Source organism: Emydura macquarii, unplaced genomic scaffold, assembly GCF_026122565.2.
Source record: "Emydura macquarii macquarii isolate MOO-44397 ecotype Brisbane River unplaced genomic scaffold, CSIRO-AGI_Emac_v2 contig_1253, whole genome shotgun sequence".
NCBI lineage: Eukaryota > Metazoa > Chordata > Testudines > Chelidae > Emydura > Emydura macquarii.
In genome coordinates this window covers 4,432,195-4,458,639 of record NW_027131390.1, presented here as the reverse complement: position 1 = coordinate 4,458,639, position 26,445 = coordinate 4,432,195, and the positions used below count along the sequence as shown (strand labels likewise).

General features: G+C 41.0%; 1 protein-coding gene across 8 annotated transcripts in view; it reads right to left on the bottom strand.

The window, feature by feature from the left end:
- Nucleotides 1–26,445, bottom strand: part of LOC137153044 (integrator complex subunit 6-like) — a 95,108-nt gene that overhangs the window by 28,947 nt on the left and 39,716 nt on the right. For all 8 annotated transcript variants that reach the window (XM_067548038.1, XM_067548035.1, XM_067548036.1 and 5 more), the window contains 6 exons: nucleotides 12,641–12,790; nucleotides 7,024–7,113; nucleotides 6,464–6,647; nucleotides 5,553–5,681; nucleotides 2,291–2,454; nucleotides 596–748 (listed from right to left, as the gene is read on the bottom strand). In XM_067548038.1, coding sequence (XP_067404139.1) covers nucleotides 596–748; nucleotides 2,291–2,454; nucleotides 5,553–5,681; nucleotides 6,464–6,647; nucleotides 7,024–7,113; nucleotides 12,641–12,760 — 840 coding nt within the window. In that variant the 5' untranslated portion in view covers nucleotides 12,761–12,790. The remainder of the gene's footprint in view (nucleotides 1–595; nucleotides 749–2,290; nucleotides 2,455–5,552; nucleotides 5,682–6,463; nucleotides 6,648–7,023; nucleotides 7,114–12,640; nucleotides 12,791–26,445) is intronic.

Sequence of the window (26,445 nt, the reverse complement as noted above, 5' to 3'; positions counted from 1 at the left end):
ACGCTGATGGGAGAAGCTCACCTGGTGGCACAGGTAGTGTCTTCATTAAGTGGCATTGCACCACTTTAAGTTTAGATCTGGCCTTAGTGATTTGCCCCAGGTCATGCAGAAGAAGCCTGTGACAAAGCCAGGAATAGCACCAATGCCTCCACAAGACCAATCCAGTGCATTAAGCAGGAGGTATGAATTGGATGGGAGAAGTGGCAATTAGTGGCTTTAGCAGTACATTAGAATTTAGGTCATTTACATAACATCTAAGTTCTAATGGAAATTAATATCACTCTCTTTTCCAATATGCAAATGGCAAGCTGCTTTTCATGTGAGACTGGAACCTGGGGGACATATTTACCACTGAAATGCTATGACTTCGAAACAGAATTAAATGAATTGATGAAGCCTGTAGTGGCATCACATCTTCAAAGGCTTGAAAAATCCAGTCAGAATTGAGGTAATTGGCATCTTTACACATTTCCTCAACTCGGCAGAACAGTATAACATCAGACACACCTCTTGCCTTCTTCTAGGTCTACAAAGATTAATGTAGCACTGCCTGGGGATTCCTGTTAACTTCATATCATCAAATAAAAGCAAATACCTGCCAGCAGGCATGGGGAGACTTTCGTTCCAAGATGTACTGTGTTAAGGGCGAAGGTTCAAGTTCATATTTGTCAAAAGGAAGCTTTTCTATTACCATTGGCTCACAATCTACACAGGAGAACCTCACAACAGGATGAGCTGTGCGTGGCGGCTAAAAGGAGGAAGAAAAAATTCATGACTTAGAATCAACCAACTGCCTGGTGTTAAAGATAATCAGGTTAAATCTTTAATGTTAGCACCTGTCACCCAAAATTTTGCTTTTTCTTTTCTTTAATACAGCTCCCGTCTAAGGTAATATCTTAATAGGGTTTCATTTTTGATACTATGTTCTTTCAAATAAATCAAATCAAGCTGTACCACTAAACACAGATAAACAAATGAATAAAACCATTTAATAAAACACTAGACATACAGTAATTCAACACTTCCCGTCCACATCTTTTATTCCTCACTAGCTTTCAACACTTAAAGAACAAAAAGTTAATCATCAAGCTTTGACAATAGCAGAAAGTTAAATTCCTACTATGTGATCCAGATGAATCAAGATAATGGACTATTAACTAAATTGAGTTATTGAACAACATTGGCACATAATTCCTCCTCACTCACAAGAGAAAAGAGTTTAGTTAATAGTAAAGATTTAAAAATACTTCAAGTTCTAAATCCCAGTCAATCCACAAAGTGCTCTAATATATGGTTTAAAGAAAACTTGAACTTGTCCTCTCAGCCTGCTGTTCACAGAAGTCCGTATTTGAAAATGTACTCACGTTGCCAATATGATTGCTCAGAATGTTCCCGAGTGAGTTTGATTTTTTCCCCAGAACAAATAGCACAAATGCAAAAACATAATGTGCCCACTTAGAAGTGATCTAAGAAAAAAGGCTGATAGGACAAGCCAAACAAACAACAAAATGACTGAATGTTCCAGAAAAGAGCAAGCACATGCTGCATGTTCCCATGATTATCTAGAACAGTGGTCCTCAGCTTGCGACCCAATCAGCACACATCTGCGACCCATGTGACATCCTCATGGCCATACAGATAGAATATATATTGTGTGGATGTGGCCCACATAGCAGGTAGAGAGCTGCATATGTGGCCCATAATGGCGAATGGGTTGAGAAGCACTAATCTAAAAGATGCAATTATTTGCTTCCTTCCCAAACACAACTTTCCCTGCTAGGCAGATAAGAATCATATACATGAGGTGCTGCTAAGCACCAGGAAGAGTGGTCAAAGGAGGGTCAAAAATGCACTACATCTTCTAACCTCCCAAGAGATAATTTAAAACCCTTTGGCTGTATTTTCTAGCCCCATTTTTTTTTTAATGCTTTAAATAATTTAGTTCAAAGTATAATTTTGACTCAATACTTTGAAAACTTCATTTGCGCTATGTCGCAAAATGTAAAAATATTAAATTAAAACCTGATTGATGCTATATTTAAAAACTATTAAAAGAACTAGTTTACTGAATGAAAAATTTATCGTAATAAACTTTCAAGATCCAGAAGTGATCTGGGATGCAATATCTAGATTTGTCTTCACCAATCAGCATCAAGGATAGTCTATTCATTTTGTAGTCAAAGCCAGACCATAAGCAAGCATGGGGTAAGAGACTAATTTACTGTTCATTTCAGAGTTCTCTATCAAATCAGTAGATGTGGAATCCTTTTCTTTAGCTCATTTTACTTACCAGAGTTGGTGAATTCTGATCAGGCCAAAATGACTCTGGGATTGGCCAATGCCCCACAGGAACACCAGTTTTAGGGTTAGGTCGTACATAAATGAGTTTATGACAACTATGCCACGGTTGAGAAGCAAATGAATTGATGGGCCTGGATGAATCAACAAGTCCATCTAAAATTTAAACAAAGCAAAAAAAAAAAAAATGAAAAATAAAAAGCTACATGGTAGGCATTTGTTTCCCAGGAAGTTCTCATTAGCAACCAATGTCCCATTCCATTTGTTTCAAAGACACCAATGTGTGTCTTATCAAGACTGAACACCTACATCAGCATGTAAAATTGCATAATCTAAAGTCACTTTAAGAACATGTTTGCCCACATTCTCCTGTCCTGCTCCAGTTACACAGCAATTATACTAAGTACAGCACTGCTTGCTCAGTCTACTACACAAAATGCAGTTTGTTTAGACTCAGTATTTATTAAGTACTGGTTTGAAAAACGGCACCATATACAACAAATCTAGACTCTCTAACACTGCCCTGGCAACAAAAACAGATCACTTACATTTTACAGTCTCACTGAAAGTGATGCAGTGTACAGTAAACAGGGTTAGTACTAGTTGAAATTAAATGAGAAAACTTCTCCAAGGAAAGACAATTTAAAGGTGTAAAATGTGTCTTATGGGAGTAGATTGTCTTAATTTTCAGCAGTCTGTTAACTTCGTAATGCCTTATTAGTAAGTCATTTCACTCCTCCTCCTCCACAGAAATGTGAATTTAAGGGTTTTCTATCAGTTAGCACATTATGCCATATTAACTCAACAGATATTCCCCCACTTTTTGTTAAAACAGTTAGATAAGCTCAGATTGCTTCACGAAACCTAGATGTAGTTTTGGAACATGGCTCCCCAGGTGCGTAGCTCAGTTTGCCTGTCTAGTTTCCAGCATTTGCCACGGGTATACACTACTGAATTGCTTTGCTTCAGAAATGGTTGACTGATATTACAGAACATGCCCTTCTGTTCAGATCAATTCATTTCTCCGTATTTCATAGGGTGCAGGACAGCAATTTCAAGAGCACTAACACTGCTACATTTTTCCACACCAAAAACTTCTGCTGCTCTTGGTTTAGAACTTATTTGCTTCCTTGACTCGGGTCAGGTCTGCACTCTCTTGACACTTTTGTATTGTTGATACATACACTCTCCTGTACTATAGATTGGGGTAAAAGGAAAAAAAAAACTTAAGTTAAATTCATCCAGTTGCTTTCCCATAGAACAACAACCTTCAGACTCCAGTACCGAGACCAGCAGACACCAAAAACTTCGCTTAGTGCCAGCTTGGACTGCACATGATGCCAGGGGCAAGTCTAAAATAGTCTCCTAAGTAGGTGAAAAGGTGTCATGAGGTAAGCAGGCAGGCAGGCAAACAGGAGAGAAAAGTAGAAGGGAAGAAAAGGTGGCTCAGAATGAAAGTAAGACTGATCACGGTAGGATGCCTAAAGGGTCCCCCCAAAAGGCAATACACAATGGATTTTTTTGTTTTACTGGCATTGTCTAAGTATCTTCAAGTTTGCTTGTAAGATATATGATATTCTATATGTGTAAGTTGTAGGGAAAGAGGGTCTTCCTAAACATGCCACGGGGTCAGTTTTCTCTCCTTACTTTTAGGTGTAGAGTTCTGCAAGTCTGAACAAATTGCCCCATGATCAACAAATATTTTTCCTCCACACTCTCTCTCTTGTTCTTGCACACAGTTTTTCACTTGCACTTAGGAAAGAAAAGTATTGATCGATCACAGATGATCAGTTTCAATCAGCACAATGCCAAAAACATTAAAAAACAGACACCTGTACTGTGTATCAATTTAAAACTACGCCTGAAGTTGGTTTTTTTTTTAAATCCACTGCAGTATCTAAAAATCAATATAATTAACAATTTTCTTTTCCCCCCATTCATTTTGTGCATTTGACAGCGCTTTGAGTATAGTCAGTTTCACTGTTTCCCCATATAAAGTCAGTTTCCTCTATTTGTGGGGTTCCCCCCCCCCCAAACAGGGGAGAGACAAAATGGAAAAAACGTGAATGGGAAAGCCACAAAAGTTACCAGGTGCAATACCTGAAAACCCTCAAAACGACTAGATTTCAAATAGGCAGTATCTCCAAGACTGATTACATTCTATCGCTGTAACATACTGAAGAATCCTTAATGGTGCCCCACAGTAATGGTCTTCAAGAATTGTAAATCTGGGAGGTATCTTTGCAGTTACTCTCACAGTAGGTAAAACAAAGGTGTATTTTACACATATTAACACGTTAAAATGCACCTCTTTCTAGCGTAGATTCAGCCTGCGAGAGCCGAGGGATTGTTAACACCAGACATTCTGACCTCAAGTTCACTGACTGGCAATTAACTCCAACTAGTTCATGTGTTTCAAAAGGCTAGTGTGTACACTCCCCCCCAAACGTTTGTTTAAGGATACATGCATTGCTCTCTACCCTAGACTGAGCCCAAGGGCAAAGCAAAAATATTGGGGGAGGAAGGGGGAGTAATCCACTCTAACCTTTACAAATATTCGGAAGACCTCAAGTTACTTGAAGTTGAGTTAACTCTGGTAAAATCTAGTGAAGACAAGCCCAAATAAAATTCTCACACAGCTCTAGTTTATTTTTTTTAGAAGTTCTTAAGGCAGATTTTGAGGTACTTTAAAAAAAACAACTTTATATATTCTCAGCCCTATACTGCTTTGAAAATATGCATAGCACTCAGAAGACTAGCGTGTGTAATGCATCCTGGATGCTTTCCAATTGTTTCAACACAGTAAAGTTATTAATGTCTCTACTGCTTACTTCTGTTGATGAGAGAGACAAGCTTTCAAGCTTGTTGCATCGGATATTGAGCTCTTCTTCAGCGCTGTGCGGCTCACAAGCTTGTTTCTCTCACCAACAGAAGTTGGTCCAATAAAAGAGATTACCTCACCCACCTTGTCTCTCTAATATCCTGAAACCGACATGGCTACAACTACACTGCGTCCACTACTTACAACAGGAATAAGTAGCAATGTTGGATATTTTCTGTCTTTTGAGCTGTAGTTCCTTAGTCAACAAAATAGCAAGGAATAAAGGCATTTCATTCCTAAGACAAGATAGTTCAAGGAAAGTCCCAGCTACAATACACATTAAGGATCTACATTGAGTTTACAAGTCAGCAAGACAAAAAACATTGGCACAGAGATTACAGCTACAGAGATGAAAGTGAACAGTTAACTGTACCTTCTCCAATGGGAGCTGGGTCTGGTCCTGATTTTTCAAAGTTAATAACAACACCACTCTGAACTTTTTGAACTAGAGATTCTAAACACTGGTTCAACATTCTTTGTGTCCGCACACAATAGGAGCGACCTAGAAGTAAAGGGGAGCAATGAAGTGAAAGTCTGACAATAAGTCTTTGAAAATTTTAATTATGTAAAGTAAGGGAGGATATTGCTTATTATAAAAATGAAAGTTACATTGTAAGTCCAGGCTCTTTCAGCTTTACATGGAATTATCACTGCAGAATTGCTACTTTAGTGACAAACTCAAATAATCAAGGGAAGTAGCACAATACTTCCGCAGTGAAAACAATATAGACTGTGAAAGCCAAGTTGGTCCTTTCCATCCTGTGCATTATCACCAGTAACATAGGCTTTGCAGGCCAAATTAAGCCTTTGGTGACAATGGTGCTCAGTACTGCTGCTGATGCTTCTGTTTGCTCTTGTGTAATTCACTCCTTTTAACTATATTAGCACCACAGGGTTAATGAAGTAAACATTAGTTATTAAAGGAAGCAGGTTTTACTGAGCACATAAGGAGTAGATCTGATGAGTGAGGTAGTTTCAGTTTTAGTCACTTTTCAAAGATGACCAGTCTTTATTAAAGAAAGACGAAAGGATTTCAAAGCTTAATGTGAAAAACTGTGAGATTTAAAAGAGCCAGTATTTTTTCATTTAAAAATTCTCCTGCAAGGTGGAAACCCAGATGCAGCCATGCTGTGCTGACACTGTAGAGTCAGTGTTCAAGGTGAAAAACAATTAGATGTAAAATGACTTCTCTCCCTCCATCCTCCAAGAACATCCCATTAAACAGACCCTTAGAGAGCAAGGCAAATCCCAAATTGAAACCAAAGCAAAATAACATCCACCTACCTCCTGTCACTTCACACATCTGTGTGATCGCAGATTCATCAGTGGGTACGCTCCCTAGTTGTTCTGGTTCGACAGAAGAAGCTCCTGGCAAACGCAGCACGAGGGCAAACAGCCTTTGATCCCAACGAAATGGTTCTTTGGTTAGTTCACTTCCAGGTAGAGGAGAATTCAAAGGAAGATGAAGCTAATAAAGAAAGATTTGAAGAAAGCTTTAAGGGATCAGATGCTCATTTGAAGATGTGTACCCAAACTAATCATCATCAAAATGATGGATAAACTCAAGGACTAGTTTTCTTCTCTATTAAATCAGTGTTCTCAAACTCTGGTCTGTGGACTTCTGGGGCAATAGGAAAAAGCGGGTCCACCTTTCTTACAAAGTTGTCTGCAGAATGAAGCTGAATTACCACCAATATAAATCTAATTCATAATTCTTTTAGCACAATGCCAAGATGAAAGTTGACAGATTTTAAAGCTGAAATACTTTTAATTGTTAACAAGATTCCCAAAGGAAAGTTCGTGTAGCCATTTTAAAAAGCAAGACAAATACAAAAAAGTCTTACCTCCTCTTGAACACCAGCAGTATGTGTCAATTTGTTTCCATCGGTAATGGTAATTAAAATAGAGGGCTCTAAAAAGAATGGGTTCCTCCCCTAAAGAAATGAGAATATGTAAAACATTAGCAAATAATATTTAATGTCATACTTCGCTTAAGCTTGTGTCGGACTGTAAATGTACTCATCAATTTACACACATAAAACATAACATCTGCCTTTAAGAAAAAACTGTTACTAACCATCTGTAACTGCTGTTCTTCGAGAGGTGTTGCTCATGTCCATTCCATGAAGATGTGTGTGCACCAAATGCACCAGTGCCAGAGATTTTTCCCCTCCACCCCAGTGGTATCCATAGGGCCAGCTCTAGTGCCCTCAGCAGTGGCACGCATATGCACCAGTACAAGGGGCACTGGATGCATTCCAATTGTTTCAACACAGTATAGAGCTAAGTTATACTGCACCAGGGCTGAGTTATACTGTAAAGTAAGTTATTAATGTCTCTACTGCTTAATTCTGTTGATGAGTAGGTCCAGTGTCTCAAGAAGATGAGGTTCTGTATGGTCTCCCTGGCCTCCATCATCCACTTCCTGGATCCGGGAGAATGGTATGCCACCCTCAACCTAAAATACGCATACTTCCATATTTTCATTTTCCAGGACCACAAGCTTGCTCATGTTCATTCCATGTAGGTGACTCACAAGCATTGCCTCTGGAGGTTCATGGATGTGCTGAGTGCAATACTAGAGAGACAAGGTGGGTGAACACTTCACAGGCTAGTTGAATTGCCCCAAGCTCTCTGACATTCACGTATAATGTCAACTCCTCTGCGGACCAGAGGCCTTGGGTCCTGAGGGGGCAAAGGGGAGGGTACCCCACCCTAAGTCCAAGACATCCGACATCAAGGAGAACGTTGGGCGTTTGGCTTATCATGAGCGCCAGTGTGGCAAGGTGGGTGAGGTAATCTCTTTTATTGGACCAACTTCTGTTGGCGAGAGAAACAAGCTTCTTGAGACACTGGACCTACATCGCCTCAACAAGTATGAGCCATAGGCCTCCAGGATTAGAAAGTAATGGGAGTAAAACCCTTTTCCTCTCAGTTGTAAGGTAACTTCTTTTACAGGAGGGCTTGCACCTTCTGTACAAGAAGTCGCTCATAAGAAGAGCCCCTGAAATAAGCTGAAGGGTGTACCCCACTGCAATGGTACTTACCACCCCCTGGTCTGATATTACAGCTGTCCAAACAGAGAGGTAGGGTAAAAGGCAGTTGGAAAAGAAGGGGTGGTTTGGATCCTGGAATGTCTGTTAGGCTGCTCCCAGGTGCACCCTCAAAAGGCCTGCCTGTCTCCAACTGGGTAGCAGCTTGAGCCCCATTGGGAAGTGCCAGCAGGTGGTTGACCTTGACTGCGCTTATAGCCTCCGTTCTTTTTCTTACAGGGCTCACTCCTAGGTCTGGCCTATGAATAGCTGCAGCTGTTGGGGCCTGAAGTGCTTCTTGGAAGCAGATGGCGTGTACAGGCCCAAGGAGCAGAGTGTGGCCCTTGAATCTTTCAACCCGGGCAGAGTGGCATCCTTTGGTCAGAAAACAGTGCTGCACCATTGAAAGGGAGGTCTTGGCTGAACTGCTGGACCTCCACCAACAGGCTGGATGACTGCCCCATGAGGCACTCCACATAGAGACAGTTAACACCATTGTTCTGGCTGCTGAGTCAACCACGTAAGAGGCTACCTGGAGAGAAACTCGGGCAACTGATTTGCCCTCCTCCAAAATAGTCACACTCCTGCCGGGACGCCGAAGGAATGGAGTCGGTGAATTTGGCCAAGGAATGCCATTTGTTATATCTCCCCAGCAGGGCCTGCTGGTTTGATATTCAGAGCTAGAGGCTAGCAGTCAAATAAATCTTTCTGCCAAAGAGGTCAAGCTTCTTTGCATCTTTGTTCATGAGGGTTGAGCTCCACTGCCCCATCTGTCCCTTTCGTTGGCAGCTGACACCACCAATGACCCTGGGGACAGGTGATTGTACATATGTTCAAATCCCCTGGCAAACACAATATTTATTCTTGGCCTGCTTGGATGTAGGGGCCAGAGTGGAGGATGTTTGCCATAAGGCCTTGATAACCCCTTTATGGACAGGGAGGGCCACTCTAGTAGGGACTGCTGCCACCAGTATTTCAGTAAGTGCATCAATGACTCCTTCAGCTCCTCCGCCTCTAAGCCCAAATTTGAAGCTACCCTCTTGAGCAGCTCCTGGTGCGCTCTGAAATCATCCTGCAGGACCATGGCAGATGTCCCCACTACTGCCTCATCAGGTGAAGATGAGGCAGGTAAGGGTGGAGTGGGTGACTGTTCTTCCATAGCTGAGGAAGCCTCTTCTGGGACAACAGACGTTGCCTCCACAGCCTGGTCCAGCTCCTTGTACAAATCTAGCAGCAGGCGTGACACTATCACCAAGCATGTCTCAGATGTCTCTGAGACCTAAGGTTGCACCTGTGACCTTAGGGCAGGAGGAAATCCCCATGGGTTCCAGAACTGCCAGGTCCAGGCCTCTGTGCTGGTGCCCACCAGCCCAGCAGCAAGCCTGAGGGGAAACCTGCAGCCGTGGCTGGGTTCACTTGACCCCTGGGTAAGGTAATCTCCTCGCCCTCTGAATCCGAGGGGTCCTCTCCTGGCGACCACTGTGGTGTCGATCTTGTCTCCACCTCTCTACTGTGCTGGGAGATGCGGTGTCTCATTTCGGGGGAGTGGTACCAGGACTCTGCCAATCGGTGCTGAGCATCTGGGGATCGACCAGAAGCGGCGCTCTGGAGATCGACAACAGATCTGTGTCGACACTCTGACGACCCACATCAGGACTCCAAGGACCGGTAGCAGGGGTCTGGCAATCAGTACTGGGGCATCCAGCTGTCGATGGCTGGTCTCCGGGGACCAGTCACGGGGTTCTGGAGACTGCTGCCAGAGCGCTGGTGACCGACAAGGGGCTGGGGCGTGGCGGTGTGGATCTCTGAGGGTGCTCCATCGTGGGTTTTCCTAAGGACACACACTTGCCAATTGCACCAGCACAGGATCCTGATGCAGAGGTCTCTCCTCTCAAGGCGCAGACGCCTCAGGAAATGCGAGCAAGTCCTTGGCTGCTTGAAAAGCTTCTGGTGTGGATCACACCGTGAGGTCCCAGGTACCCCTATGCTCCCAGGAGTCGGAGGCAAGTCCCAGACAGGACTAGGAGCTCTAATGGGTGAGGCCGTAGCTGACCTGACGTCCAGGGAAGACGAGCGGCCCAGCACTGTCTCAGCTCATCCCCCTGCTCCCTTTTTGTCCTTCTTCGGGGCTGGGCAGTGCCCTCTTCCAGTGTGCAGCTTCTTGTGCCACTTCTTTGGCACTGGGGATGGTAACCGGTGCTGGGGTGAACTCTGTGCCAGCGGAGCGTTTTGAGTCAACACCGATGTGCTGGGCATGGAGTCCAGGAAGCCAGACCTGGAGTCCAGTCTAAGGGCAGACTCCATCAGGAGCACTCTTAACCCGATGTCCCGGTCCTCTTCAGAGCGCGGTCTGAAGTTTCTGCAGATCCTGCACTATCCTGGACATGAGTCTCAACCAGGCACTTTAAACTTTAAGCAGCTTTTGTGAGGATTATTTATGGGCATGGGCTTCTTACATGAAGCACATGGTTTGAAGCCTGGGAACTTGGCTATGCCACGTCCCTGGGACCTCCACGGGACTAAACTACAACTATTCTAACTAACTAACTAACTAGCTTGTCTAAAAGAGCTATATACACTAAAGCTACCAAAGAAACCACTGGTAGAATGCTTGCCGAAGCAAGGACGTTCCAGCTCCACCACGGGCAGTAAGAAGGAACAGAGTGGGAGGAGGGGCAGCAGTGCCCTTTATACTGGTACGCATGCCACTGCAGAGGGCGCTAGAGCCGGTCCTATGGATACCACTGAGGAAAATGGCTCCAGCACCAGTGCATGCGGCGTACACACACCTACATGGAAAGGACATGAGCAAGCACTTGAAGAAGAACTTAAGCTGCCAAACCATCTTTACAAAAGCCTGAGATGGTGTTAATAAATCAGTGGACATGCAGAACTTCACAACTGACACGATACTGCACATCAAAGCCATTCAGAACTCCAGAGTGACCACAAGATTAGAACTCAGACCTTCCTCCCACAAAGTCACAGGTTCCTACCACTTAAGCAAAAGGTGAGTGTTAGGAGTAGAGAGTCTGTGGCACTGCAAAGCAGTTCTAATTCCATCCAGTAGATGTACCGCTGCTATGCAGACGTATATCTATATTCTAGCTGGCTCTCCTTGCAGGAGGGGAAAAAAAAGATCAGTGTACTGTAAAACCTTTCCAGACTATTAGATCCCTTTCAAGAGTCTGATTTGTCTTGTATACCCCAAGTTTCACTTCACTTAAAACTACTTGCTTACAAAATCAGACATAAAAATACAAAAAGTGCCACAGCACACTATTACTGAAAAATGGCTTACTTTCTCATTTTATCATATAATTATAAAATAAATCAATTGGAATATAAAAACTGTTCTTACATTTCAGTGTACAGTATATAGAGCAGTATAACAAGTCACTGTATGTATGAAATTTTAGTGTGTACCAACTTCGCTAGTGCTTTTTATGTAGCCTATTGTAAAACTAGGCAAATATCTAGATGAGTTGATGTACCCACTGGAAGACCTCTGCATTCCCCCAGGGGTATGTGTACCCCTGGTTAAGAATGACTGCTGTAAAATACATTCAGGAGACCTAACAGTGGGAAAATTAGTCATCTTTCAAACTGCATTTTCTTTTTAAACAGATGGTGACATTGTTCATTAAAATACCATACTGGGAAAGCCAAATATAAAACAAAGCTTGAATCAGAAGTTATTTGAGAAATGTCTATAATTTTAAGATTTCAGATGTGTGCACGCATGTGTACGCACACACAATATGCACTGAACACAAATACTATACAAGATGTTTGCATGTGGCTTAGTGTGTGACAAGAACTAGAGTTTTAAAAAATAAAATCTGTACTTATATCTATTTTTAGTTTATGAAGATTGATAGAACATAACACATGAACTAGGAGTCCCCAAGGAAATATACAGGAGCAGGTTTAAAACCAACAAACAAAAGGAAGCACACTTCTTCACACAACGCACAGTCGACCTGTGGGACTTGTTGCCAGATGGTGTTGTGAAGGCCAAAACTATAACGGGGTTCAAAAAAGAAGTAGATAAGTTCATGGAGGATAGGTCAGGATGGTCAGCGATGCAACCCCATGCTCCGAGTGTCCCTGGCTTCGGTTTGTCAGAAGCCCGGAGTGGATGACAGGTGATGGATCACTCCATGATTGCCTGTTCTGTTCATTCCCTCTGAAGCACCTGGCATTGGCCACTGTCGGAAGGCAGGATACTGGGCTAGATGGACCACTGGTGTGACCCTGTATGGCCGTTCTTATGTTCTTATTAAAAAACCTGATCATTTTACTATGCCCAGTTCAAAGCAACCTCCTCATTTTACTCATATTCCACCCCCACCCCCAGCTATTTAAAAATATCCACAAAGCAGCGAAGCGTTTGATACAATCTGAAGAAAAAAAAAATATTTGTTACCTGTCCATAATTGTCTATTCCAGATACTAATCTATTGAGATTTAACAAGTCAAATGAGGATCTGAGAGCCTGCCCAAGGGTAGTCAATCCTGAAGCTTGCAGGTTTTTCAGTTCATTCATGAATGTTGCATGATTTTCCTTCCATCCAGCCTGTTATGTAGTAATATAAAAAGAGACAAAGAACAGTTCATTGGTCATTTTAGTAGTGACCTGGCAAACATCAATTGCAGGGTCTAATTATCACCCTTCCTCTCCAAGGCAGATTACATTTCTCATCAGCAGGTAGATGCTGATCTGCTTATATGATACACACTTTAAAAAAAAATATATATATATATATATCAGAGGTGCCACTCAAATATCTTCCCGCACAACTGCAATGTGTAAAGAATACGGAGTACCAAGTGGAAGACTGACAAGCTACACACAGTATTACGTTTTTGAAACAATGGTTGTGTCTATTTAACTTTTTATGAAAGATGCAGCAGAGCAGAAGTGACAAATGGAACTATTTGGGTACTTCCTTCAGAATGAGAACATTTGATTAAAAAAGTGTGTCAAATGAACGGGACTTAGAAATCAGACGTGGATACCTACGGTGTGGGGGTGAATGAAGGAACTGCTCTTGTGGTGCCCTGCAAAGCATGCAATGCATATTAGCTCAAGGACTGAGCCTACGCAGTGTCGCCACAACCTTATTCCCAGCTCAGGCCTCACCACTACCCCAAGAACCAGAAAGGTATTAGACAGCTATATACTATTGATTTAAAAACCAAATAATCAGCCAACTTGAGAGGTTTCAGAAATGCAACTCACTATATTTCTCACTTCTCTTTTACTTCCTTTTTCCCTTCTTGGCTTCACTGTTTATGGTTCACAAAGATCATAGAATCACAGAGTGGGAAGGGACCTCAGGAGGTCATCTAGTCCAACCCCCTGCTCAGAGCAGGACTAATCTCAGCTAAATAATCCCAGCCAGGGCTTTGTCAAGTCACAGCTTAAAAATCTCTAATGATGGGGATTTCACCACCTCCCTAGGTAACCCATTCCAGTGCTTCACCACCCTCCTAGTGAAAAACTTTTTCCTAATGTCCAACCTAGACCTCCCCCCCTGCAACTTGAGACTGTTGCTCCTTGTTCGGTCATCTGCCACCACTGAGAACAGCCTAACTCCATCCTCCCTGGAACCCCCTTTCAGGTAATTAAAGGCTGCTATCAAATCCCCCCTCATTCTTCTCTTCTGTAGACTGAACAAGCCTAGTTCCTTCAGCCTCTCCTCATAAGTCTTGTGCTCCAGCCCCTAATCATTTTTGTTGCCCTCCACTGGACTTTCTCTAACTTCTCCACATCCTTGTTGTAGTGGGGGGCCCAAAACTGGACACCATACTCCAAATGCGGCCTCACCAATGCTGAATAGAGGGGAATGATCACTTCCCGTGATCTGCTGGCAATGCTCCTACTAATGCAGCCCAATATGCTATTAGCCTTCTTGGCAACCAGGGCACACTGCTGACTCATATCCAGCTTCTTGTTCACTGTTACCCCCAGGTCCTTTTCTGCAGAACTGCTGCCTAGCTCGTCGGTCCCCAGTCTGTAGCTGTACATGGGATTCTTCCGTCCTAGGTGCAGGACTCTGCACTTGTCCTTGTTGAACCTCATTAGATTTCTTTTGGCCCAATCCTCCAGTTTGTTTAGGTCACTCTGTATCCTATCCCTACCTTCCAGGGTATCTACCACTCCCCCCAGCTTAGTGTCATCCACAAACTTGCTGAGGGTGCAATCTACCCCATCCTCCAGATCACTGATGAAGATGTTGAACAAAACCAGCCCCAAGACCGACCCCTGGGGCACTCCGCTTGTGACCGGCTGCCAACTAGACATGGAGCCATTGATCACTACTCGTTGAGCCCTAAGCTCTAGCCAGTTCTCTATCCATTTTATAGTCCATTCATCCAACTCATACTTCCTTAACTTGCTGATAAGAATACTGTGAGAGACCGTATCAAAAGCTTTGCTAAAGTCAAGGTATATCACGTCCACCGCTTTCCCCACATCCACAGAGCCAGTCACCTCTTCATAGAAAGCAATCAGGTTGGTCAGGCATGACTTTCCCTTGGTGAATCCGTGTTGACTGTTCCTGATCACCTTCCTCTCTTCCAAGTGCCTTAAAATGGATTCCTTGAGGACCTGCTCCATGATTTTTCCATGCCTCTTTTATGAAGCTTTCCTCTACTCTCTTCCTTCACACCCACATTATATATTCTAAAAAACACACTTTTCTTCTACTCTGGTTTCTCTAACTCCTACCCTGTAATTTCTAACTCTACTTTCTTCTGCCCAGTCTTCCTTGCTGATAGAAAATGGCTCAGAATCCTTACCAGGTTCTTGTGCTGAAGAACCCTTCCTTATCTCTAGGGGGCAGATAGACACTTGCTAGTTGAAGACTGATAGTTGTACGCTTCTGATCCCTCCCCCACTGCTGGAAGGGACATTCTGCCTTGTCCTCTGCACCCCAGAGACTCCTGACTACTGCAACAGGGAGTAGAGAACATCTCTCCAATATTTATGCTTTACTCCCTCAGCTATCTGGCTGAAGCAAGGAGGTAGGTGTGTGCATGTGCAAGAGTTATTCCACCGCTGACCCCAAGCCTCAGTTTTGAGTCCTCTACACTGAATAGCTCCAATCCCTACTGCTGCTCAGAACTTACCTGAGGTTAACTTGAACATCATGCATTGTAGAACAGCTAAATGCAAGGCCATACATTTTAGGAACCAAGAATCTAGGTCACACTTATAAAGATGGCAAACAAATTGGAAAGCAACCACTCAAAAGGACTTAGGGGACATGGTGGACAGCCAACCGAACATAAGATCCCAGTGTGATGCAGTAGCTAAGAGAGCAAATGTGATCCTTGGCTACAAAAAGTAACAACTAGCTCTTTTCATTAGCAGATCTCAAAGCACTTAAAAAGGTCAGTATCATTATCCCCATTTTACAGACCCATAAGCAGGGGAACAGAGTAAAAATAGCAGGGTGTTATTACCACTGCATATGGCATGAGACCATTACTGGAATACTGTGTCTAAGACTGACACATAAATTGGAAAGGATTCAGAAAACAGCTACACCTTACTATGAGAGAGTAAAGAAGCTCAATTTAGTTTATCTAAGAGTGTTAGGGGGCAACTCTATCACGATGTATATATGGGGAGAAGATCTGATAGAGAGCTCTTTAATCTCATCAAACAAAGGCAAAAAAATATCCAGTGGGTGGAAACTAAAGGGTACAAAAATTCAGACTAGAAATAAATGTGCAAATTTTTAACAGTGAGAGTAACTGACTTGCCTCAGGATGTGGTGGGTACTCAATCTTTATAGCCAATTTGGATTTCTTTCTAAGATACACTCTAGCTTAACCAGAAGTTATGGGTTTAATTCAAGGGTTACTATGGATTTCTGTGGCCTGTGTTATGCAGGAGGTCAGACTAAATGATCATAATGATTCCTCCCTGACTTTACAATTTTTGCAACTGAAGAGTTCTTTAGTTTTTATTGTGCTGCAGCATGGCAGAGCTCAGAGCAGTATCAGAGCACTAGTACCGTCTGCAGGTTTCAGAAACCAGCATGGCTTTCCAAATCATAGTGTATCTTTATAACCATAAAGGCTAGAAACCTAGTTCAAATAACTTTTCAAGTCCTGATCTCAAGAGTGATAGAGAGTGTATATGCTCATGGAAGGGAGTCTAGTCAATGTTTTTTAATAAGCAAGGTCACCTGCAGATTTAGGGGATTTGAATGAGACTCACATCTCCAGTTATTTTTCAAGTGTTCTAGAATAGGTGTAAATTTTAGTCATTTATTGTGAGGCTCTGGTTTGATAACTTTGAATATATGGGGAGGGTGTGCTAAGAGACAGACTGCAAATCAGGGGACACAGCCACTTAAAATAAAACAAGCAAAATATGGAGCACTCAGATGGAAGTCAAGTAACTGGTCTAAACTCACAGACACTAAGCTGGGGGAGTGGTAGATACCCTGGAGGGTAGGGATAGGATACAGAGTGACCTAAACAAACTGGAGGATTGGGCCAAAAGAAATCTAATGAGGTTCAACAAGGACAAGTGCAGAGTCCTCCACTTAGGAAGGAAGAATCCCATGCACAGCTATAGACTGGGGACCAACGAGCTGGGCAGCAGCTCTGCAGAAAAGGACCTGGGGGGTAACAGTGGATAAAAAGCTGGATATGAGTCAGCAGTGTGCCCTGGTTGTCAAGAAGGCTAATGGCATATTAGGCTGCATTAGGAGGGGCATTGCCAGCAGGTCACGGGAAGTGATTATTCCCCTCTATTCGGCATTGGTGAGGCCGCATTTAGAATATTGTGTCCAGTTTTGGGCCCCCCACTACAAAAAGGATGTGGACAAGTTAGAGAGAGTGCAGTGGAGGGCAACCAAAATGATTAGGGGGCTGGAGCACAGGACTTATGAGGAGAGGCTGAGGGAACTGGGCTTGTTTAGTCTGCAAAAGAGAAGAGTGAGGGGGATTTGATAGCGGCCTTTAACTACCTGAAAGGGGGTTCCAGAGAGGATGGGGCTAGGCTGTTCTCGGTGGTGGCAGATGACAGAACAAGGAGCAATGGTCTCAAGTTGCAGTGGGGGAGGTCTAGGTTGGACATTAGGAAAAAGTTTTTTACTAGGAGGGTGGTGAAGCACTGGAATGGGTTACCTAGGGAGGTGGTGGAATCTCCATCCTTAGAGGTTTTTAAGCTGAGGCTTGACAAAGCCCTGGTTGGGATGATATAGCAGAGGTTAGTCCTGCTTTGAGCAAGGGGTTGGACTAGATGACCTCTTGAGGTCCCTTCTAACTGTAATATTCTATGATTCTAAGTCAGTGCAGGAGAAGGAAATTAGAGGAATGGTCTGAGCGCACAGAAATGTGAACCATTCTTCCAGCTTCTAAAGAAAAAGTTGTCTCAATAAAAAGAAAAACTTGCATTCATCATCAGCATGCAAGAGTTTCAGTCCCTTCTGACTTCACTTCCTTCTTGGTGCTTGTATAATATCACAGCAGTTTTTCAGCTGACAGCACTGGGCGTGATTAGTTGAATGACCAGCATTTCAACAGTTCACAAGGCATTTATGAAGGTCTATAGGAAACTTGAAGAAACAGTCTTGTAATATCGCACAGGATCTCTCTCTGCCCTCCTGCATTCCAAGATCTGCCCCACAGATATTTCAAGATAGTTTAATAACCAGTTAGAAGAAACTCCAACTTTCAAAATCCCTCATTTTGTTGCTTGTAAACAAACTATTTGTCCAATAGTTTTTTTCACCCTGAATGTTGGCAATGAGTTTTTTTGGGTCAACTCCAGTTCTTCTGACTTAACTGAACAATTACAAAGGACCTCTGAATCCTCCTAACTCTTCAGTACAACTGCTAAATGTCATTTGATATGAATGCCTGCCAAAGGAGCTAAATGTCTTGGTAGTAAACCAGGTCCCAGCTCAAGAAGGGTTTTCAGGAGAATGGTGCAATACATGGAAGGAGGCCTGATGACCTTTATCATACAGATTGGGAAAGTGACATAATACACACTTATGGAAGCATAATTCTTTTAATGTCAACTTTCAAATGAAATCTGATGACAAGCATCCCCAAATCCACTGAACTGAATGGTAACCACCTTGTTTTACAGTCCCTGTTTATTACTGGGCGTTCAGCAGTTTTCTGTTCCTGAGAACAATACTATGGCTTAACAGACATTCTTCATCTTAGGGTGTATCTTAGATTACATTTCTAGCAATGGCTTGGTCAGTTGAAGGAAGGTGCGTATAATACATCTGACAATTTTCTGATTGTAATGCTGAATAGCACAATCCAGTGCTCCACAGCTGTTTCAACAAGTTACAGAGGTCATGATTTTCATGTTTTTATTTTTAAAAAAAAGGCATTTTTAGAGAGAAATTTAGAGTCATTTATAGAGAAATTGGTGTATGTAGATAGGGTAAGAAAGATAATAAGCAATTAGAATAGTTTCACTGAGAACCTTCACAGCTGCCACTTGAAACCAGGGCTTCATAAGAATGACACATTACCACTTCTTAACATAACTTAGCAAATCCAGGTGAGAAACAATTGATCTCCATTATTTGTCTTCCACACAGCCTTCTTTTCATTGCTGTTTTATCCCTTATACTCACACAGGAGATATGATCTTGAGTGGACACCTGGATTTCCTCCAGTTTATAAACTGCATGTCTTGTATATTTCTCTTTTGTAATGAGTGATTCTGTAGGACTATTCCCTGTGAGTGAAGGTGGGAGGGAATACAGAATTCCCCTAACTCTACCTTGTTTAAACAAATGCCAGTGGAAGTGAAAGTAATGTTTTCTGTCAATTAGTGCAAGGCGTGCTTGAAGGACATTAAAAAAAAATTAAAGTGAATAGTACAAAAATCACTTCTGTAATATGGTTCTCTTGGTGATTTTGACCTAGGAACGCAATACTGAAGAATGACGATGATATTCAGGGTCCTCCAGGAGTTGAAAGTCGACCTAAGATTGAGCTTTTCTGTATTCTCCCTCTTCCTCAATCCACGGTTAAAAGAATCTTGCAGAATTATTCAGAGTAATCACCTCTGGGCTCTTGTGGCAGCAGCAGCCTTTCAAAACTGTTAGGATTATAAATGGCTTCCTTGGAATATGCTACTGTGAGGGAAAAGAGTTGCACCTGTGCTAAGTTATTTTCATCTGCTAGTAGGAACAATATAGATTGAAAAGGAGCTGGAGATGCAATCACAAAAACAAGGAGACACTGAGAGGTTATGTATGCAAACGAACAAGAATAAAGTCAAAGCCATACTGCAGTTATATTTTGGATTCCTTATAAATTCCAGTTGTGAGACTTCCATTTTTTCAGCTCTTCAAATACCGAATTCCTACTGCATCATTTTTATGCACAGAATTTGTTAACATTGAGTAGACTACATCTGGGCAAATAAACTAAAGTGTCAATTTGCCATTCCTTGAGAATTTAGAAGAAAAACTGAACAGAGTTTAATTTTAATGGGATGACCTTCAGTGAATATGAAGGTCTAATGAGGTACTTGTAATACTTGCTCTTAGGGGACTCTCACAAATGCCCAGAAGTCATGACTGGGCAAAAGGGAGATCAATCAGCCTTCTGTGGAGATAATTAGAACTTTCAAACAACATCTTTGGAATCCTGAAGTTTGTCTTGTGCAATACAATTCTTCAACTAAGTACATCTGGAGGCACTGCACAACTAAGCAGTCTCCTTCCAGACAAAAGCTGGAAAGACACGCCAAGGGAAGAGAGAGGGTCTTTTTGATCCTACCAGCTAAGTGAACAGAAATAAAGTAGCAGAACTAAGCAGTACAGGAAATATAAGAAATTAAATAGTCCGTTGAGTTTAAATAAATAGTTTTAAAAGATAGGAAAATTATGATAACTGGTGTAGGATTCAGTTGAGACGTTTGGGTGATCTTCAAAACAAATGTGTAACCAAAAAAAAAAAAAAAAAGAAAGTTTTCCAAACTGTTCACTTTAAGTTTGGACAAAAAGCACCATCCTCATGAGAGAGTATAAAAATACAAGAGAATACTAAGCAGACAGAAAGAGCTTGAATTTTAGATATGCACAGAGCAGGATGGAGCAATTTAAAATCAAGGTGATTTAAATCAGATGGAAAACCTTGGTTTAAATAATTGATTTGAATCAATTTTTCTCACCATTTGTACATTTGTTATTTTCTAATGATAGGTGCACTTTCATTGGTTGATAACCATTAAAATATGTTTATTTACAACTAAATAGAGCCTTTACACTAGATTTGGTACATCTTTTTGCTACCAAGCAGGGTACACTGTACCTATATACATTTATTTAAACAATTATATAACTTAGTATTTTCAGATTCTTGTTAATTATACTTTTTAGTATGCTAGAAAATGGTGAATGAAATGCTTTTTTTTTTTTTTTTTTTTTAAACACTAGATCAACAACTTTTTGCTCATGATTTGTGCCAAGCTGCAAACTGGAATTTAAATACATTAAACAGCAAATAAATTTATTTGTATTGAACAAAACAACCTTAAATGTTCAGCTATGTCTCTTTTCATACCCCTGAGCAAAGAAGAAGTAGGGTAACTTAAGTTTTAGATCTAGACTAGCCCAAAGATATGGGGCTTTCAAAATATAAGGTAGGAATTTAAGTAACATTACCTGAGAAAGCACAAATGGCATGATAAAAACTACACTGTATATTCTACCTTCGACTGAATTGCTTAGATGATCCAGTCCTGCTCTCTCACTTTACAGAGTATTTCTAAAATCAGTTATTTGACACTACACAAAGACTTCCCCCAAGTTCAAAGGCAATTTAATTTTGGGACGGCAAACATCCTGTCACCTTTCTTACTCTGCCTGCGTGCTTCAGACAGGCCAGTGATTGGAACACCCAACAGTCAAGGAGAAATGCACTCACGCAGTTGGCGTGCTAATGGTGAGCAAGTAATATTCTGAGCCCTAAATACTGCAGCCTAAATCCACCCACCATTCCTTAGAACAAAATAGTTTAGATAGCAATCTAGTGTTTCTTTGACTTTCAAAAGCAGCAAGTGACACGAGCTCCTTTTCAGTTTAAGCACATTTAAGTTTTTAAGTTACAGACATGGCCAAAGAGAAATGACCATGAATTTCCCAAGAATAGTGGCAGGCTTGTAGTGATCTTCATTACTAGACCAGTCTAGAGAGGTGCTTCTCCAGGACATGTGCTTCATACTCCTCTGACAGTAGATACCATCAGAAAACACTGCACTGTTCAAATTTTAATGCATCAGAAGTGTAGTATGTTCACAGATTGAAAGAATTTGCTCTAAGCTCCACAAAGTATTCTCTCACACACACACACACACACACCAAGGTATGCAGAAGAGTCATTTGTTCTAAAAATTGCCTTAGAGAAAGAGAAGATAATCAAATTGTTTGCCTATACTACTTACTTATGGAAATTATTTTAGTTTTAATATTCTACTTTTCACTACTCCTGAGGTATTGGCGTTTTTTTAGACACTCAATTTGGACAGTGAAATTAAATTAGTCAGTTTCAGCTTTGGATTCCCATCCAATAGCACAATGTTACTGTCTTTAATTCCAACATAGATGGGGATTTAAATAAAAATCTGTTAATACTACTAGAAATGTTTTTAATGAAATAATTGCAAGTAGCACTGTAAGAGTACAAAAATTAAGAATTTAAGAGCTCTTCTCCCCTGTTCCAAAAACGGACAAGAGAAGCATAAACTACTCCAATGTCTTTAGAAAGCCCCTCAGCACACTGAAAATGTTCTCAAATTGCATGGGTTGGAATAGCAGAGAGGCAGCCTCTCAGCTCCACACAGGAGGGATCATACCGAAGAGGAAGTCCCAGACACCTGTCCTTCCCTTCCTCTCAGCAGCAGCTCCCTTCATTTCCAACCTCCCCCCATACCATCCTTATATTCTTTGATTCACATGATACAAAACCCAAGAACTTAGCTTGAATTTTTCCACTGCAGAAAAATTCTACCTCACCACCCCTCCTTCCTCCAGAAATGGAGATGGAAACTCTTCACATAATTTCAATTTTTAAAATAGTGGACTGTCTGTGGAAAGACTGATTCAGTTTCCTATCTACAAAGTTATGCTTATAAATAAGAAAAAGTCCAGCCGCGCTTTCCTTTTTCAAGACACTCTTTCTTGAATAGGTGAAGAAAACAAGATCAAAAGCAGTGCGTAACATTGGCGTGCATAAATATTGGTTACTGGGATTACTGGTTACTGTTAATAAGATCTCTCAGTGCTGATTACTTTTCTTAATTCTGTTTTATTGTATGTTTTTCATGACATTTCAAAATTCACACAACATACAACCAGCTCAGGCTACTGCAGTCACCTAAACCCTGCTCTTGTGTGTAAACACAGCAGTACACATGGTCCTTTTCAGAGAGATCTATGGCATTGAGCTGGAGGTACAAAACACATAAAATATTAATTTCCATTAGGAGAAGTTAAACATGTTGATCCATTTGTCAAAGTCACCTCCTATGCAATACTGAAATACAAGCTGTATTAGCCAAATCCTAATGATTGCTTCACAACTTGTTTTTCTAATTCATTTAAACATTTGTTTCTCCCTTCATTAAAGTTAATCCTCAAATGTATTGACACCCTTAAATCTGCTAGTAAGAAGCGTCTGATGTTCAGATCAAACTGTTAAATGCAAGTTTGAATCACAGCTTAATACAAACTGCAGGCATTCATAGAGTAGAACTATACTGTCTGCACCACGGAAAGCAGAACAAAGATACCATATGACTACCCAGTGTTTTTAATGTTTTAATATATACACACACACCTATAATTATAATACATACATACATGCATGTGTGTATAAAAACATTATATTCAAATGGAGCTCTGAGGCAAAGTAAAATAATCAATACCTTCAAAGAGCAAACTGCCAGCGAGACAGGTCTTGTTACCTGCTGTATCTGCATTTTTAAAAATCACTGCTCTCCAGGGTTTAATCTGCAATATTTTAGACATTTAGATGCCTACAATCGAAAGCACCACTTTTTTTTGCTGCATCAACATCAAGGCCATCACACATGCTTAAATAAATGACAAAAAGGAACATAAACAGAAAGTGGTCATCATAACCACCGTTTCCAAATATATCAGTATTTAAACAAGGAATACAAAACTGTCCAGAATTTGTTCCACTCAGTAAACAAGTGGTCCTATCAGTACGGTTTTCAAGTAGCATGAGATTTTACAGTATCTACGTTAATTCTGTATTTAAACCAGCTATGTATTTCATGTAGTAACTTAATGTAGATGGATCACATGGACACAGTTCATATTACTTGCAGCTTTACTAGACTGAAGATACCAAAAGTGCATACAAAAATAGATGTGTAGAGACTTATATCATCCTGGTATATACAAAAAGGCTATGCACTTCATTCCTGTACTGCAGCCTTTAGTTTAGAAATAGCAGGTACTTCTGTATTATAAACTCTGATAAGGAAAGCACACTCCCAACAATGCAAACATTCACTGACCAAAAACTTTAATGCAAAGTTAACATTGACCGGAAGTGCCTTGTACATTTCCATAATGTCAAGTACATCAATTTTTTGGGCAGTGAATTTCCTTTTTATTTTTTAAATTTTTTGAGGAAGAGATGGCAGTGATGGTTACAGGATTGAGAGGCACCAGAAAGCTTCATGGGATCACCTCATTGCCACTCAGGTAACAACTCTGCCCTCCCTCCTGGCTCCTCCATTCATCCAGAAGGACTGGAGAGATGAAGAAAGCTAGGTGGTAACTGATGAGCTGCAAAGAGCATATCTACCAGCTGGAGGCATTAAGGGGAAATGGAGGAGAGTCCTATACTCCACTTCAGGGCATGGTAGGGGGAAGGTACTCTCCACAACCCTCTATAGCAGTGTTTCTCAACTGGTGTTCCGCAGGAACACTGTTAGGGTTCCGCGAGCAGCTGTTCTCTGCGCCGCCGAAAAAGGGAAGATGTCCCAGATTTTTCGGCAGAGGGTATGGAGTGTAAGTGTAATTTAATTGAGAACCACTGACCTAGTTGTTTGTATATAATTTGCTTATTTCGACTTTTTTTTGGCCCCATATGTAAAAATACTGTTAAGAGTTTGGGGGGTTCCGCAATTATTTATCGAGTTCAAAAGGGTTCCATGGCCAAATTGAATTGAGAAACACTGCTCTATAGCATAAGAGGATTGCAGATGTGTGAACTGACATATTCATCTCAGTGGGTATTCTCTTCCCCTTCTCTTCCAAAGTCCACCTCAGTCCCCGTTGTGGAATATCAATTTTCAAAACAATCTCCCTATACCCGTGGATTTTACAGAATTTTGAGAGACCATAATTGAGAATCTCTTGATCAAGTGACCCAAACTTGCACCATTAATTTCACCCCTGTGAAAAAATGTTATAGGAAACAACTTGGGGGGAAGAGAGGAGAAATGGCTGTACCCCAGGAACCCGTTGTTCAAACAACCTCAAATACGGACCCCGGATCCTCATGAAACAAAAATTGTCAAGACAACCCAAGTAAGCATGTGGACTTTACAGCACTTAGAGAAGTCAGCTGTTAAAAAAGTAAGCTAGCACCACTGTAGTTAAGGTGAGACTACTACCCCACTAAAATACCAAGATAAATTTGTCAGTTCCACTGAAAACCAACAACAATATAATTAAACTATAGCTGTATTTCACCCCTTTGCTTATACTAAAAATCTAACTAAAAGTCATTAGGCGACATAGTTCCTTAAAAAAAACCCTGTAATCTTTATACATTTATACAATCTTTTTGTTTGATGCTTAATAGCATTGAAAGAGTTGCTAAAATTAATTTTAAGTCCCTTTAACAACAAGCATAAGAAAAATTTGCTTTACACCCTATAAAATTGTTAATGTCACTTATTGTGAAAAGTTCACATTAGAGAGCTAAGTTTGTAACAGCATTAAAAGCAGAGAAGCACAAGGCAACTGAATGAATGTCCACCTCAATAGTCTCTAGTTAGTATTTTTTTAGCTAAACATTGTAACACCTTGTTTTGCAGCCAATTTAAAACCAAATTTAAAAATCAACATTTGAAAGAAAAATGTAGCTACTTCATTTGAAATTCTAACTAAAACTACTAATCCCAGAGACATATCTTAATATCCATGCCTTACACAGAAAAGGCAAGAACCTCAATCTCTACAGGGAAAAATGGATAGATCAATACAAGTATTAGGGCAATTACGGACTCTAAATTGCGCACTGACACCATTTATAAAGCATATTCTAGACATGAACCAACCATTTCACTAAAACCCATCCCTAGCTTGACCCGTTTCTTGTGTTTAGAATGGCTCCCCATATGATCCTGTTCATCTTTATGTTTAGACTCCAGCAAATATTAAGAGGAATCTATGAAAAAACTACACTCTGTCAAATTCAGTTAAGTGTTCAAATTCTACTCAAGGTTTTCAGTATAAAACTAACAGAGATTACATATTAAATTACAGTTGGCATGCAGTTAAGTGGTATTGTTAATAGCCAATCTATACATACCACTAGAAGATGATGGTATAGATTCTGGAAATAGCTGTATTCTGTGGTGAATATATTGCAATATTCGACTAGAGAACACATTAATAAGGCACAAAAATTAGCGAGCGGCAAGAGAGAACAGTAGCAAGTTCCCAACGCCACAGTCCACATTAGTGATCAAATGGTTAGTTTTAAATGTAAGTTAAAATAAATTGGTTTAAAATGTTGGCATTCTCCATCCCTTCTCCTCCCTTCCCCCATCCCCATTTTATTAATGCAAGTTACTCAAGAAGTTGATCTAGTAGTTGTACAGTACTGCATGAAGGTACTGAATCATCATGATAGTGGAGCTCCTATCTGACGAACTGGTAAATCAAACTCTTAGAACTAAACAGCCATTTATTTGTATTATGGCTCCACAGTTAAAACTGAACCCGGAATATTCTAGACAATTAAAAGTCACTAGACATGCATTACTGTTACCCAGGAATATAGATCCGTTAAAATCATGAAACTGAAGTGTATCAGAGAAGCAGCTTTTCACACTAATGGTATTTTCACAGCATGCAAATACTGGCCAGCCGCCTTAAATTCTGTGTATTCTTGTTACATTAAATTCAGAATATCATTTTTGTACCTTTGTTGTTCAAAGTTAGTAGACTATTCTCCTTC